Source organism: Corvus cornix, chromosome 11, assembly GCF_000738735.6.
Source record: "Corvus cornix cornix isolate S_Up_H32 chromosome 11, ASM73873v5, whole genome shotgun sequence".
NCBI lineage: Eukaryota > Metazoa > Chordata > Aves > Passeriformes > Corvidae > Corvus > Corvus cornix.
In genome coordinates this window covers 8,311,152-8,327,022 of record NC_046341.1, presented here as the reverse complement: position 1 = coordinate 8,327,022, position 15,871 = coordinate 8,311,152, and the positions used below count along the sequence as shown (strand labels likewise).

General features: G+C 44.6%; 1 protein-coding gene across 2 annotated transcripts in view; it reads right to left on the bottom strand.

The window, feature by feature from the left end:
- The window catches only part of BBS2 (Bardet-Biedl syndrome 2), a 25,351-nt gene extending 15,251 nt beyond the window's left edge, over positions 1-10,100 (bottom strand). For both annotated transcript variants that reach the window (XR_005602912.1, XM_039558515.1), the window contains exons 1-8: positions 9,895-10,100; positions 8,308-8,535; positions 7,807-7,932; positions 7,465-7,527; positions 4,938-5,015; positions 2,669-2,773; positions 1,727-1,813; positions 299-434 (exon numbers count right to left, since the gene is read on the bottom strand). Coding sequence is in view for 1 of the 2 variants with exons in the window: in XM_039558515.1 (XP_039414449.1) it covers positions 299-434; positions 1,727-1,813; positions 2,669-2,773; positions 4,938-5,015; positions 7,465-7,527; positions 7,807-7,932; positions 8,308-8,535; positions 9,895-10,011 (940 nt within the window). In the remaining variant the exon portion in view is untranslated. The remainder of the gene's footprint in view (positions 1-298; positions 435-1,726; positions 1,814-2,668; positions 2,774-4,937; positions 5,016-7,464; positions 7,528-7,806; positions 7,933-8,307; positions 8,536-9,894) is intronic.
- Between the last annotated feature and the right edge of the window lie 5,771 nt (positions 10,101-15,871).

Below are 15,871 nucleotides of genomic sequence, written 5' to 3'. Positions count from 1 at the left end.
CCAGAGTCTGTACTGAATATCATTATCTTTGCATTAGGATGGGGTTTCTTCCATTAGACAAATGAATTCTGATGGTTTCTTGGATCATAATGAAACACATGCTGATTTTCACAGAGAAGGCAATATTCAAAATCCTGTTTAGAGATAGCGTAACTCAAAATTCCCTTAACTGCACATAAAGCAAAGGGAATTTGGCACACAAAATGTTGGAACCAAAGCAATGTTTAGCTAATATGAGATGATGTGATGTGCCTGATATTACTGTATATTACATTAATATCCTGAACAATGCTTTTACCTTCACCATCAATTGAGCAGCAGATTAACTGGGTGCTCCCATCCATTCTGTAATCCCCCTCCACCAGTCCTGCAATCGAGGAAGCGAAGTTGTCCTTAAAGATGACCTCCCCAGTCCGGTCACTGCGTGCATCAACCTGGAACAACAGAAGTTCTAAGTCTCAGCATGAAGAGAAAAGCCAACTCCAAAACACATGTCAAGCCACAGTTTGAGCTGTTAACTGAAAGCCAGCTCTGCTCACAGAACTGCAGGTAAAGTTGCAGCTCTGCTCATCCAAACATCACACATGAAAAAAAATACTACCAAGAAATGACCTCTAGACAGGCTCTAGAAGGAGCTAGAAGGAATTTCTCTTCTGAGATGCTTCCCTAAATTACAAAACTAAAAAAGGAAGGAAATAAAAGGGACTGCAAGTCTGCACTGGAAAGTTTATGCACATATGATGCAGCAATGATGGGACTAAACCAGAAATAACCTTAATGCAGTACTTACAACCTCTCCTCTTAGCTGGAGCCCTTGTGTGGTGAATTATTTTTATACACAAATACCACAACTTTCAATTATCTTTCATTGGATAAGAAGGGTGAGGTGGGCTCAGTTCCACGCACCGTGAATTTTCCAAAGCACAGGTCACAGCATTACTCTTTCTAGGAGCTATGGACTGTTTCAGACCAACAAGTAGGGTAGAGACTGCCAGTGGAAAAGAACAGGAGTAAAGCAAGGAGAGGTTCCCTCTTTAACAATGTTACACATCTAATCCAACTTAAGTTACAACACATCTGGGCTCCAGACTGTCAGCTTGATATGAAGCTCTTAAAGTGCCGCAGGCTAATGAGAGTAATAAGAGGTGTGAAGAAAAAAGCACAGCTTTACAGAAAAACCTGGCAAGCTGCATCCAGGAGAGATGTGGCAGTTAAAACAGTCATTTCTGGCAAAGGGGAATACCAAGGAACAGGCTTAAAAGACTGAGCTGTATAGAACGCCTTTACATAAAATGAAATAACGCTTGATTAATCCTGCCACAGTCAAGACTGACGCTGCTCTCCTGTTACATAACTGCTTTGTCTTCCCTGTAGTTTGGGAACAGGCAGGAAACACTGCAGAGGATTATTAGCGTGTCCTCAAGACACACCTGAATAGAGACACCCAAGAGCTCTAGGATGCAGCATATGATCTCTGCTGCCATGGAAACAACTTGCCACACCTTAGCAATTGACTCTGAGCTAAGCAGGGGAAGCAGTTTTTCTCTGATCATGCACTTGGCACAGGACTCACCAGCTAAACTAAGTTTATTGCAACAGATCTGCAGCGCTCAGGTTTCTCAGTCTTTTTCATTTTTTGGCTGTTGTTCTTCAGATAACTTAACAGCCTTGTTCAAACACAGCCCCCATAACTACAGCTCCTCATTTTCCCCCTGTATAAACTCACCTTCCCATTAGACCAGCCAGTGATCAACTCACACACTCCATCAGAGTTCAGGTCAAACGCATGTATGCTCATGGCTTGGTTTTTTGACTGAGGACAGAAAAGAGAGAACAAATTAAGCTTGGGTATGTTTTCTAAACTGCACATGCTTGGCACATGCAAAACACTGGACTACAAGACTACAGAGAGTACAGAAAGAAATACAACTATTTCTCTGAACAGTAAGTTTGAGCATTACTATTTCTAAGGTCACACATACATGTGACACCTTAGCCCTTGCACTACTAATCTAGTACAGTGCTTTCAAAGGACCTGATCATTACTTTGAATACATTTCCATCCAAGCAAATGATTAGAACTCACAAAAACAAAGTGTAAAAAACAAAATCCTCTAGGAAAAAAAAAAAAATCAGGGCTTCAACGCTGTCATAAAATGAGACCACTGAGGACAGCCATCCTGCCACCTCTTGAGGAATCTTCTTATTACTATTAAATATACTACTCTGTGTTATATTAAAATGAGCATCAGGAAAGGATCTTGCCAAACTGGTTTGCTGGAGCAGGAAATTGCTATTGATGAGAAAAATTAACCTTGAACACAGACAATGCAAGATTTCAGTCTCTGAAAAACAGTTTATTGATCCAACCAGAGGATCTCCTAACATGAACTCCAATGTCTCTGTTGTTAAGCTGAAGAATCCCTAGTTGTATGGCTGTACCCCTGTGGTTTAAACCACGACCAACAGCCCAAAAGTACTGCAGGAACTGACCTGGTATTTTATATGAACCTATAAAAACAGGTAGATTTTGTAAGAACAAAATTACATTCAATTCTCTGCTCAGCAAAGTTCACTTAAGGGTAACATCAGAATGACCTGAAATTAGATACCAAGTCTCCTGGGAGCCTTCAAGCTTCCAGCAATGATACTCCAACAATGGACTAACCTTAATCCTCCAGTACCGCGCTGTCTTGTTATAAACTCCGACGGTGCCATTAGCAAGAGCGTAGCCAAAGCGACTGCCATACATGGGGCTAAGTGCAGTGACAGTCTGGGGGGGAAAGGAGGGACAGAGAGGATACAGGACTGAAAACTTGTGCAACTTCGAGTAACAGGGAACAGGCTATAGATCTATCATATGAAGCCTACAGTTCTTCAATGGTAAGTCTGTTGTAGGAAGCATTGAATACTGAAGTAACTACTTCTAAGAATCAGTCTGAAATCACTGAAGGCCTTGTAGGATTTCCTCACACAAGCTGTTATTGCCAGTGTTAGGACACACTTCAGCAAGGATTGCAGAACTGCCCTCAAACTGTGTACTTCGACCAACTATTTCCTACCACAGGCAGCAAAACAACTGCTCATAGGATTCCTGTGGTCATCAGTGCTAACACACTATCATTGAGAAACTACACACAACATTCCTTAAGCTTAAGGAGCTGATGATGCCAAAGGTTCAACTTGGCTGGGTTGGGAGAGCCCTGGAGATATTACTGGTAGAAAAATCTTTGCCCAGTACTAGTAAGATAAAAGATTAAAAACTCCCACAGTTGGACTTCTTTGGAACACAACTGGAACACCAGGCTAGGTGTCCTACCTGAATAAGCTCTGGGGAAAGACCTGAGAGTCGTAACTTGGCCTGTTTCTCACTCCTTTTAAGACCCATTCCTCATTGACGTTCTCATTGGAAATGCAGGTTTTTCCACGCACTGAGACTAGAGATTTTAATGTCAGGAGGAACAATTGCAATCATCTGTCTGGCCTTCTGTACAACGTAGCACAGGAGACTTCCTTCAGTTAAATTCTTCCCCAACTTCTTATTTAAACTCATCTGACTGTGGTCCTTGGATGTTTTTACCACAAAACTTTGTTTCCAAACCCTTTATCCTTTCCTCTCACAATCTTCTGCAGAGTCTTTCCTAAGTATCAAACTAAATTACGAGCACCCAGTAAGGACAGAAGACCACAGCAACAGTCAGAAACTCAAATGTAACAATACTACCTAAATTTATACCTGATTGTCCATTTACAAGGATCACAACAGCCTACAGCTTCAGTTTCACTAGAGTAAGTGATTAAATACAGAAAATGAAAACTATCCAAGACTTCCAAACCAAACATAATGTATAAAGACATTGTTCCCTGAATTTACCTTTCAAAAAAGAAAGGTTTAGGTTCAGCTGTGTCCTTTTATATCAGAACAGTAGAATTGTAACAGGCCTCCTATGACTGCAGGTGTGAATTTAAAACAATTCTACTGAGGATCTGGAAATAAATCACACTTGAGAGTGACGGACCTTTCTTTTAACTAGAAATATCTACATGACCAGACTGACTACTGCACAGAGAGCAGAACATATTACAGGTCCAATTCTAATTCTAGTGATAGCAACAGCCTCCTTTTCCAGAACAGTGCCTGGATTTGTCTTTTATAGCTCTTCATAAGTGGTTTATTAGCAAAGCCTTTTAGCCCTATCTTGGGCAGCAGGGAGACCTCAGATCATTAAGGACAAAGGTCTGTGGCCTTACTCTGCCTTGGGTCTAGAAGGGCCATGACAAGACTGAGAACACTTCTAAAAGCAGTGATAACGGTATTTTACTCCTTTCCAAAAAACCAAAATCAGTGGGGATCTTCTCTCAATTCTTAAGCTAAACAGCAACTCCTACACCTTTTATTTACCCCTCTGTAAACCTTTCTGCCCCATACCTTACTTTAGTCACCACAGCTCTTTTTAAATAGCTAGTGTGTAACTCCAATTGCAATATAAACTTCCAGTTTTGCCTGGGCATCCCCCTTCCACCATGCCATGCACTGTCTGGATATACACACAGGGACAAGTTACATCATTATGATTGCATCAAAAACATTTGAGGAAAACTGTAGAAGACATCCTTTTACTCAGAAGGACACTAAGAGCTTCCATCACAATCCAGCAACCTTAATCACCCTTGCACAGGGTCCTGACTGTCAGCCAAGAATAGTCACTTTTCTTAATGGGGTGAAAGGTTTGTAAATAAACAAAGCAAAAAGCCCCCTGCATAATGAAAGATATTATTAAACTCGAACTTTTGCTGTTCTAGCAGAATAGATAATGTGCCAAATAGTTAAGTAACTACTTAACTACACAGTAAATCTGAACCAGAGAAGCTTTGGAGTACACAACACTTTCAGCTCTGTCAGCAACTATAATAAACATTAGCCAGAAATAATTTACCTCAGTCTCTGACATTTCTGCCACAATTTCATCTTCTTTAAACACGCGGATGTCAAAATCTTCAGAGCCAACAAGAAGCTGAAAAAAAATAGTGCTCCTTAAAAATAATTATTCAACCTAAGGAAGCAAGCGCCAGGATCCAGAGGAAAAATTAGTATTTCAAGTCCAGCAATGAAGAGGCTTCAACAGATCTATGAAATGTTGCCAGTGTTGCACTGAAGATCCCTTATTAAGCAAACAAACACATACAAAATCCCCCAAAACAAACAAAAACCAATGAATCCAAGAATCGACCATCTCTGCTCCTCCAACTTAAGTGGTGGCTGCCACTACTGCAAAGTAGAAGCAAAATGGGCTTTATCTTGATATAAAGCACTGGATTGGGTCTTCTGCCTCCTCATTCCTTAATGTTTCCCACATTTTAGTTCTTTTCCTGTTTCTTAGCATTCTTTTCCTGTTTCCTAGAAGGCATTAACTGAAAAGGAGCCCAGTGGAAAAGCTCGTACTGAAGAAGGTGACAATGCTCAGGTTCTCTTTTGCAAATTGAGAAACCAAGGAGCAGATCTGCTCAGTCCATAAAGTCATTCGTCAAATCAATGACAAACAGAATTATAAATCAAAGTCTAAACCTGGTAGTACTTTTCCCCACTGGAACCCATGAGCCTTTCATCTTTACTTGGCAAAAGAGATACAAATCCATAACAAAGTTGGATTTTTAAAAAGATTAGAGGCTTTTTTACTTCCCAAGTAAAAATGCTTCAGATTATGTCAACCTAAATCACACCAAGTTAAGTCTACTGCAGCTATTTAAATAATTTACAACAATTTACATATTTAAGAAGCACAGATTTCTTGACCAAATTGCAACCACCAGAAAAAGCCAACCAGCTAAAAGCACACAATCTTGAAACAATTACTGGTGATGCTGTATTTTCCCAAGGTGCATAGATTTTTTTCATTTTTTTGATTTACCACATCCACCTCAGTGACTTTCATTCCACTGGACAGAAATTTGAAAGAGCAAGTCGAAGTTCTGCCCCACAAGTCTTTTGCAAGATGGGAGAAAGTAACCTTCATCAATCTAAAAATCCTGAGGAAGGCAGTGACAAGTTAGTTCTGTTAGCTACTAAAAGAATATTCATGTAGTTTTAGAATCAGTCTATTTTAAATGTAAACATGTTTTTACAAGGGCAGAAAGAACAGAAATTAAGCTAGCACAGTCATTTACCAGGTAAGACACAAAGTGATAATTTAGGAAGCTGCTTCTGTGCATTTTCTCAGAACTTCAGTTTTAAACCAGAGGCAGTTTCACAAAAGCCACAAATAAAAGTAAATAAATAAGTAAAAACTCTTTAAAATCACCTAGATAATTAAGATCAAAAAGAACTCTAAAAAATTTCAGTAAACGCATGTTGGGGTAACTGGTCCAACAAGTTAGCTGGATATTGCATCCAGCTCTACTCAGCTCAGAGTAGCACCACATTACACAAACTGCCGAGAATGAACCTTGATCAAGCAGAATAATATAGCAAAACCCACTGAAAAGCACAAGAGCAAACCATTTACAATTAGTGCCATAAATCACTTCCCTGTTTTCTGAATCCTTGTACACTATCTCCACTCTCTATGAACGCCTCTCAGCACATTAAAAAAATACAAACAGGAGCTGTGCAGAAATCGTTTCACTTCCTGAAGATCCCAATGATGCAGTGTCTGTATCAGTTTTGTGCTTATAAAAAACACGTGAAAAGTGTTGAGGCCATTTACACATCACTATTACATAGCCCAATTCGATATTCCAAACAAGGATTTTTCAGGAACTAAACCAAGAAGCTTAAGTAATTATGCTTAAAGCTCTACAACAGATGACAAAAGTAAGTATTTTTAGCATAATGATTTAACTTCATATCGATTTGCATCTGATGTATACTAGGAAATCATTACTCTTCTTAAAGATTCATATTTAGAAGCACAATTGTTCCTCTGGGATGAAGGAACATTTCCAAAAGAGAATGCCATACAAATTCAATTTCACCCATCTCTTGCAACCTGCATGATCAGAATGGCAGCTATTTCCTATTGTTTGTCTCACATCATATTAGCAAGATGTCTGTTACAAGTTACTGTCATTTTAAATCAGCAAAGCAAAGACTATTTCATTTCCCCACTCACTATTCAGAAACAGGAGGGCTGGATGTGAAGACAGATTTCTTGATTTTACCAAGTGTAAGTGAAGCTTTTCAAAAGGACAGCTTTTTAAAAGTTCACTTTTACATATAAGATGCTTGCAAGTTGTTCCTCTGAAATTTAAGAGTTTATAACTATATTCAAGAAATACCACTAAAATAGATGCCTTGCCAGGTGATGACCACAGGCATTTCATTGTGTTGTTAGTGGTGTAAACAAAAATGAGAAACTTTAACTGGTAATATAAGTCAGTTGTATTTGATAACCGAAGGGGTTTTTTTTATCATCTCACTTACAAGACCACAAGAACAGCTGAATTTGTGTGTAAATGGTTACAAACCTCAGCTTTCCCATCACCATCAAAGTCACACAGTGCTAAGGAACGAACGTTGTCTCCAGTAACCTGCAAAGAGAAGGACAGTACTCAGTGATGGTCACAGCTGTCAGAAGCTGAATTATTTTTATTATCTCAACTGCAACAGAACAATTGACACAATCAGTGTTCAAGCAACTTCTGAGTGCACTGAATACATGGCCAAAACACAATTTAAGGCCTGAGATAAACTAAGAACAATCAACAACTAAATTAATACTTATAATATTAAAAAAAAAAAAATCAAGATGAATTACTGCCATTGAAAGAATCTTCTAATAACATCAAAACTATTATGCCTGGCCTTACCGTCCAAAAACGGTCATTTCCTTCATAATCAAAGCCCTGCAGGGCACAGTTTCCACCAATAATAGCAAGTGGAGGTGAAATACCTCCCAGCTTTCCAAGAACTATTGCATTGGCTCCATCTGAAACCTACAGAGAAGCATTAAAGGAAAAAGAAACAGCAGACAATCATACATCAGAGTACACAAATCAAGAAGAGAGCTTCCAACATTATCACTGTCAGTTTAGCTGAGCTCTGAATGCCTACTATTTTTTTTCAATTTGGTCTTGCTAGGTGATGTGACACATGAATGCGATGTGTATCTGTATGTGGGAGAATAAATTTTCATATATTAATTTTGAAATACTGCAGATATTCTAGAGACAAAATGTTCTGAATATAGTAATGGAAATAATACATAGCACAGACAATTGACAAAGTAATGTAAAAACTGCAATCTTTACAATTAAAAGCAACAGAAAATGATGAAGATAGTAAAAAAGCAGACAGTTACATCAACTTGCCTCTCTGTAAAACAAATCCGAGTTGTTATACACATCATAAGCCAATAAATTAGTCTGTGTTCCAACCAGAAGACAATCATAACCCAGCTGAGGGTTCAGCACCCCTGAAGTCAGACAAGTGATCCCTTGATTAATGTTCAGAAGAGAGATGTCTGAATCTTGGTTACTTTGCACCATTCGGTTTGTGTTTGTTCTCTGTCCTCGGGCATGAGGATTGTGAATAAAAACCTGTAGAAACCAAGATATAAATATTAATACAACACATGTATCTGTTTGTATACAAACACTAAAGATTATTGTTTGGATAATAACTGCAATGGGGAAGAAGGCATTCACTCAACCTAAATGAGGACAAAAGACTGGGGGTTACTGACAATAGTATTTCTCACAGTTATTCTTTAAACTATACTAGAAAAAGGGAAATGGCAGGAAAAACAGTGCTCTAGCCAGTGGAGTTGCAACACCATTGTTTTGTTGGTTTCTGAAAATGACAACTGATAACTCTTCAGAGTAAGGCAAAAACAGGAAACCAAAGGAGCAACAACAAACTAAACAAATTACCTCCAGCTGGTAGCAGTGTTTGCAAAACACCCCAACCATTCAGGACAATTTACCTGGTACATATCTGTAACCTCCATCTGTAGGTGAACATGGTTAATTTAAAAAGGAAGAATAATAAATATGGTTTCACTCTCACTGACCAATGCTCTTTAATAGTTTGGAGCCAAGTAAGAGGATCACAGGCTCAACAGTTTGCTTTCTGGCTGTGCAGTCTGTCCCTCGGACAAGCCCTTGTTCTATGCTGTTCCTAAAGGCACCAAATAAAATGAATAATGCTGGGAAACATCACAGATGAACCCCGTTTGTATTTACAACCTAAGTGCCTCTGTGGGTTTATGCTTCAATCTATGCTTTGTTAGTCGGGTTGTACTAAACTCTGTTTTGTTTACGTTTCTAACTCAATCATAGCACACAGGATGCTCTCTGTTCCCGTCAGGCTGTTTGTGCATCACTCACAGAAACCTCAGCCCCGTTATCAGCACGGCGCTTGGTCTGTAACAGTGCCAAGTCTCACTGCTCTGAGAACTGCATGATAAAACCCACAGCTTCAAAAAGTCCCGTTGTCTGCTAGAAAACGTGAAAGTTTCCTTGGCGACTTGGGTTTGTAAAGTGGTTCCGGCTGGAAGAAGTCACAGAAGTCCCCTAGTCCAACCTCCTGCTCCAACAGGGTCCCCTAGAGCGTGTTACTCCAGATTGTGTCCAGACAGCTTTTGAATATCCCCAGGGCTGAAGACTCCACAGCCTTTCTGGGCACCTCTGCCACTGCTCAGCCTCGTCACCTGCTATTAATGTTTGCAAGCTCCCTGCTGCCGCAGAGCGAGGCTTCGAGCATCGCGTCCCCGCACGCAGCTCGGGGGCCTGCCGGGGGCAAGGGACATAAGCCTCCAGCTCCGAGCTCTGCTCAGCCCTGGCGCAGGGGAGCTGGCGGGGGTTGGCGGGGGTTAGCGCGGCTTCCGCGGCGGCCGCCCGGGCTGCTCGGCCGGGCCAGGCCGCGCCGCAGCCGCCGAGGCTACTCCTGCCCGTTACCTTGCCCGCCTGCGTGGCGGCCGCCAGGCAGGGGTGCGTCCCGTCGTACCGGCCCAGCGCCACCATACGGGGCAGGATCTTATGGTTGAGCTTCAGCGTGAACACGGGCACCAACATGATGGGCGAGAGGCCGCGGGGCGGGGCACGCCGGGGAGAGCCGGGCCGGGCCGGGCCTCGGGGGCCGCCGCCGGACGCGGATCCGCCTGCACCGGCACCGCCCGCGCGCACGCGCAGGAGCGCGTCAGCGGGAGGGGCGCGGCCCGAGGGGCGGCCGCGGGGGGCGCTGTGGGGCCGGTGGGGGGGCCCTGTGGGCTGAGGCGGGGGAACGGGGGGAACCGGGGGCAGTGGGGGAGATGGGACTGGGGGAGCAGGGCAGAGGGACTGGGGGCAATGGGGGAGATGGGACTGGGGTAGCGGGGCAGAGGGACTGGAGGAGCAGTTGGCAGAGCTGGGAGGCAGCTGGGGGAGATGGGGTGGAATGGGGGGGCAGTTGCAAAGGTCAGGGGATCGGGGGGGTCAACTGAAGTGTAGGATTAGAGGAGGTGGGGGTCACTCACAGAGGTCAGGGGAGGCGAGGGAGGAGCAACTGGAGATATTAGGGTGCACCTTAGAGAGCTGGGGTGTGGGATTAGGGGGCCAGGAAGGCAAATGCAGAAGTCAGAGCTGAGAGGTAGTTTGGGAAGCTGGGGGCGGTTAGGGGAGCTGGGGGCCAGTTGGAGGTGTGGGTCTAGGGGAGGCATTTGCAGAGGTCAGGAAAACTGGGGGAGCAACTGGAGGTACTGGGGGGCAGCTAGGGGCAGGAGGTTAGAGGCAATTGGCCCCCTGGGCAGCCACAGTGGCCCCCAACACCCACATTGCCATCTCAGTCCCAGCTTCTCTGCACGGTCAGCACCCAGCTGGGGCCAAGGACTGTCCCTTCTCTGTCCCCAGTGCCCTTGCCTCACCCTTTGCTGCCTGCCGGCTGCCACACACATCCTTACTCACACCTTGCTAGGAGTATCTTCAAGTGAGAGATCTCCAAGCCAATAAAACCTAACCCAGAGTCACAATGTCCCGTGAAGGCAAAAGCACAGCCTCAGAACATCATTACTGCTGCTTTGTGGGATTATGCACTGTATCCTACAGAATCCAGCCGTTGGTGCACTGGGAGTAGGTTGGAGATGGAGGGAACAGAGGCCAAACCCCCACAGAGCCACAGTGTAAACACTGATACTGGTCTCCATCCCAGTTTGGATTTTGGTATACAGATCCTCGTGGGTCTCCCTGCCCAGACACAGGCTGGATATGGAAACCCTGGCTCAAGGTCATACTTTAGAAATTATTAAAATATTTTAGGTCTAAGATATATTTTAACATGGTAACCCTCATGGGTGCTGCAAATAGACGGTGCTCTCTGACAGTGCCTGAATCCATCACCTGCACTGGGACATTATCACCCCCAAACCAGCAAGAAGCAGATTTGGAAGAGGATGCACTGGAAAAACAGCTCTTTCTTCCCTGTAAAGGCCACTGTTTTGAGGCACAGATTCATTAATTTCTAGGAGAGCTGGCAGACACGTCCCAGTTGGCAATTCCTTGTGCGTTGGCTGGGCCCTGGCCGGCAGCGGCGTACCTGCCCTGCATGCGAAGGAGGGCTCTCAAAAGCAGCACTCAAGAAGGAATCATGCGATTCTGATGTGACAACCTCCTTTTTCTCCTTTTTAAATTGTTTTTACCAAGTTTCTCTGGCAGCTCTATCAATGTGCCATTATACTTGTGGGTAACGAGGCAGCAATTGCATGCGGCATATTAAGGAGGGTGTTTTTTCCCCTTTGTGGCTCTGTTTGGGGTGAGCGTGAGTGTCAGTGCCAGCCGTGCAGAGCGTCCCCCCTCCCTCACGCTGGTTTGGGTACCAGAGCACAAAGGCAAAGCACTGGCATGAGCTCAGGCACACAACAGCGTGTTCCTCTAGGCCAGCAAGCACTCCTGTCCTCGCAGGGAAAATCGCAAAATTCTAGAAAGGTTTGGCTTGGAAAGGGCATTAAAGATCATCCAGTTCCAACCCCCCTGCTATGGGCAGGGACAAAATCCCCAGCTCCCCTCCCAGCAGTGCTGAGCATTGCTCTACCAGGCTCTTCAAACCCAACCAAGCAAAATGGGGGAAAACTAGCTTACAGACCTTTTTAAGCTGGTAAAATTGTAAATAGATGGAAATTTCAACTTTTTGCTAAATCTGTATGATTTGAGCTGTAAATATTATTTTGAATCACTAATTATGGTATTGGGTTTGGCACGTCTGCAACACAGTTAAATTACAGCTGCCACTTTGAATCAGCTGGCTCTGAAACTCTTAATATTGAAATCGTGGCTTTTAGCACTCATTTCCCCTCATTTGAAAACAAATATATAATATATATAATATATATTATATATATAATTAAATTTATTTATTTATTTTATAAATAAAATAATAAAACATAGTAAAATTTATTTACATCCAAAGATACAGCATCCAGTCCTGGGTCCTTCCATTTTGCCACTTTTACAAGGGGGGAAATCCCATAAAATCCTCACTAAGCCCCTGGGTTTCACTGCTGCACAGACTGGGGCTGCTTTGCAGCCAGGAGTAGTGTGACTGTAGTTGCGGAATTATTCAGCTTCTTCACTAGAACAGGGGTCTTAAAATCCAGCAAGAGATCATCACCATCCTCCTTCCTGGCTACTCTGCACAGGCTTGGCAAGGCAATGCCCTGTGACCAGTGTTTGCTCTTTTCCAGTTCCTACTAACATAATTGATAGACTATAATAATTTAATGTCATATTGTTTAAACCAATACAATTTAATATAATAAATATTATATAATAAAAGATCATACAATAAATTAGAGATAGATACAGTTATAGAGATAGATTATATAATCAAACATGCTTGGTACGGAGTGCTGGCTTTCTAGGCAGGTTGCATGGAGAAGCCAGACATGACAGCACAACAGGTATGAGGATTGTCATACACCCAGAAGCTGTTTCTTGGAAAAGACTTCAAATCTAACCAAAAATGCACTATGCCTTTATCTGCCTGGCAGAGGAATGCTGAGGAGTGCTCACATACTGAGTTTGGGAAAATGTTGGCAAAAATAACCATCCCCATCCTTCAAGGAGGGCGATAATATGGCTGGAGGGAGTGGGTAGGGATGAGCAATAGCATCAGCACACTTAAGCACTCCTTAAAATTAAGAATGCACCTGTCTGCAGGGGCTTTTCTCTTTCCCCATCCCAGGTTTGCTGCCCCAGCTGGAGCAGCATTTCTCACCCCCATCCCATGCCCATTCCTGGGATGGGAGACACTTTTGGATAGGGATGGAAAAGCTGTTATGCCAGATCCTGCCTCTACAGCTACACTGCTCTCGGGGGAGGCAGGATCCGGCACAGCAGCTGCGTGAATCATTCCCAGGATAGACAACAAGGATCTCTGGATCTCAGGAGCAAGGCTATAAAGACATCAAGGAAAATATCACATCCTTTTATTTCACACCTTTATTCTGAGGGGGTTGATGTTTTCTTTGCAAGCTCAGGCAAGTGTCTACTTGACATCCCAGGGAATTACTCATCCCTCCACTCTTGGCTTCTAATTAGCAACTAAAGGGGAATATAATAATTAAATATGCCCAAGGTAACGATACTTGGAAACTCTGGGTCACGTTTCAGCCAGGGGAGGCGGCGAGTAGTTGGAGCAGGTGAGTTTGAAGTCTGTGGGAACCTGAAAAATACAAAAGGGAAGGAAAGATGTAAGGAAAAAAAAAAAACAAAACCAAAGAAAAAGAAGAAAATCCAAACTGTATACTGGGAAAGCATTAGATTGGTGAATTAAAATGACGCCTAGAGTTAAGGTGATGCTTAAAGCCTGTCATACATTTGCCAGCAGTGTTGGGCAAAGCGGGAGACACCTGGGGAACCCCTATCCCAGGAGAGTGTGCAGGGATGCTGGGCAGCCCCTGACCCACTGGTTTTCTGCTCTCACAGGTGGGGAACAAGGTAAATTTAAGCATTTTTATTTCCCAGCCAAAGCTTGGTTGGTCCTCACCCCCTTCCTTCCCTTGGGGGCTGCAATTCAACCCTTGTTAGACCTCGAAGTAATTCCCATTAACATTTATGAGAATTTCATGATCAAAAGAAGAATCAGCCCTTTCATCTTCCAGACATGCCCCAACACACATTACCTGGCCCCAAAAGCCTGTACTGTCAGACAGGAGCTCTCACCCTGTGATGGGGTCTCTCAGGATGCACACCCCAAAACTGGCGGGAACTTTGCAAGATCAGTTCACTCTCCTGGACCCAGTTCATGGCATCAATTCAGCATTTCTTCCTTTCCCTTCTCCCTAAAAATCAGTAATTAGCAAATCCCCACCCTCTCCACACTGCTGTTTCAAGGGGAAGGTAATACTGATAGCTCCGTTCCAGATAAGAAATAAGGAGTAAGGGCCAAGCCCTTGCCTGGAGCCACAGGATGAGCCGGCAGCTGAGCCCGACTCATAATCCCGGTTTTGGGAGTCCCAGCCCTAGCGCAGCCGGCTGGGTCACAAGGCGGCTCCCAAAGAGCCCACATCAAAGCGTGCTGCCGGCTTGTGAAAGCGTCCCAGGATTGCACGCCGTGCAATTCCTGCTAAATGGAAATCTCCCCATCCCCTTCCCACTGCCAGCGGGCCGTCGCTGAAGGTGCCTTCCTATGGTTACAGACATGATGTGGGCCAGCAAGTCCCCAAGGAGGGCATTTCCCCAGGAAAATGGGGACATGCCACGTCTTTGCTGATGGCTGGTATCTGGAAAAGCACTAGCTGGGATGTATTTTCCTAAAACTGCAATCAAGGTGCAAGCAGGGAAGCAGGCAGCTTCGCAGGAAGATGCAAGGAGGGAAAACAGACAATGGGTTTAGCTAATGTCTGCCACTGAGAGCAGAACAAGTCTTCGCTTCCAGTTTTCTGGGAAAGAAGTCTCCACCGCCTGAGGTCACTCCACTGATCCGGTTTCACTCCCAAATGTTTCCAAGGCTTTGCCTATGCACATGGGGAGTAGTTGGGAATGGCTTCCCAGGGCAGACAAGGGGTGATTCACCCTCTTCCTCCTCGGCCAAAGGGCTGGCAAGCGCTGGCAAAATAAAACGACGTCAGCACCTATTTCCCGTGTTTCAAACGCTTGTTTATCATCAGCAAACAATAACCTGAGATTCGGATCAAAGCCGAGCCTGCTTTCTAAGCAGCAATCACTCCTAGGGCTTCCTGCTGGCTTTCAGCACTTGCGTGTGCTGGATGTTTGCTGGGTGCTAGAATAGTTTTTATTTTCTCTATTTGGGTTTGAAAGACTGGTCCCAGGTGGCCTGTGGTTCCAGGCACCTCTGGCAGCTGAACCCTGGCCAGCTGTGGCTCTCCTGCCCAGAGTCCCACACAAAGAGGCAGCTGGAGCAGGCAGAGGTGAGCTGCCCTTGCTGCTGCAGCGTCAGGGACACGTCTGGGTACTCTGCATCACCACCCTGCCCGGCAAGCAATAGGCGATGGTGAGGGGCACGGTACCCCCAGGGACTGTCCCCCAGGGTCTCAGTGCTGTGCCCACACGGGGTTCATAGCTCCCTGCATCCCTGCCCACAGTCTGTACTCACTGAGCCATGGTGCTTTGCCAGCGGAGCCCCCTGGCTGCCTGGGATATTGTATCTGGGTGAAGGAGGGGTCACAGAGCCCGTCACTGCTCTGGAGGAGTAGTGAGCCCAGAGCAAGCACTTTGGGGGAGCACATGCCATGAGAGGGGGACCTGTAGTGGTCTGCAGGGTCTCCTGAAGGCAATGTGTTGGGTGGCTGCACCGTGGGCAGCTGGAGGCTGATGCTGGTCCATTATGCACCTCTGCGTGCCCACAGGTGACTGGAGCCATGTGTCCTTCAACAGAGAGCCAGGGCAGACCTGTGCCAGCTCACCTGCACAGGAGCTGGCTGCTGTGCCTCCCTCCTCGCCT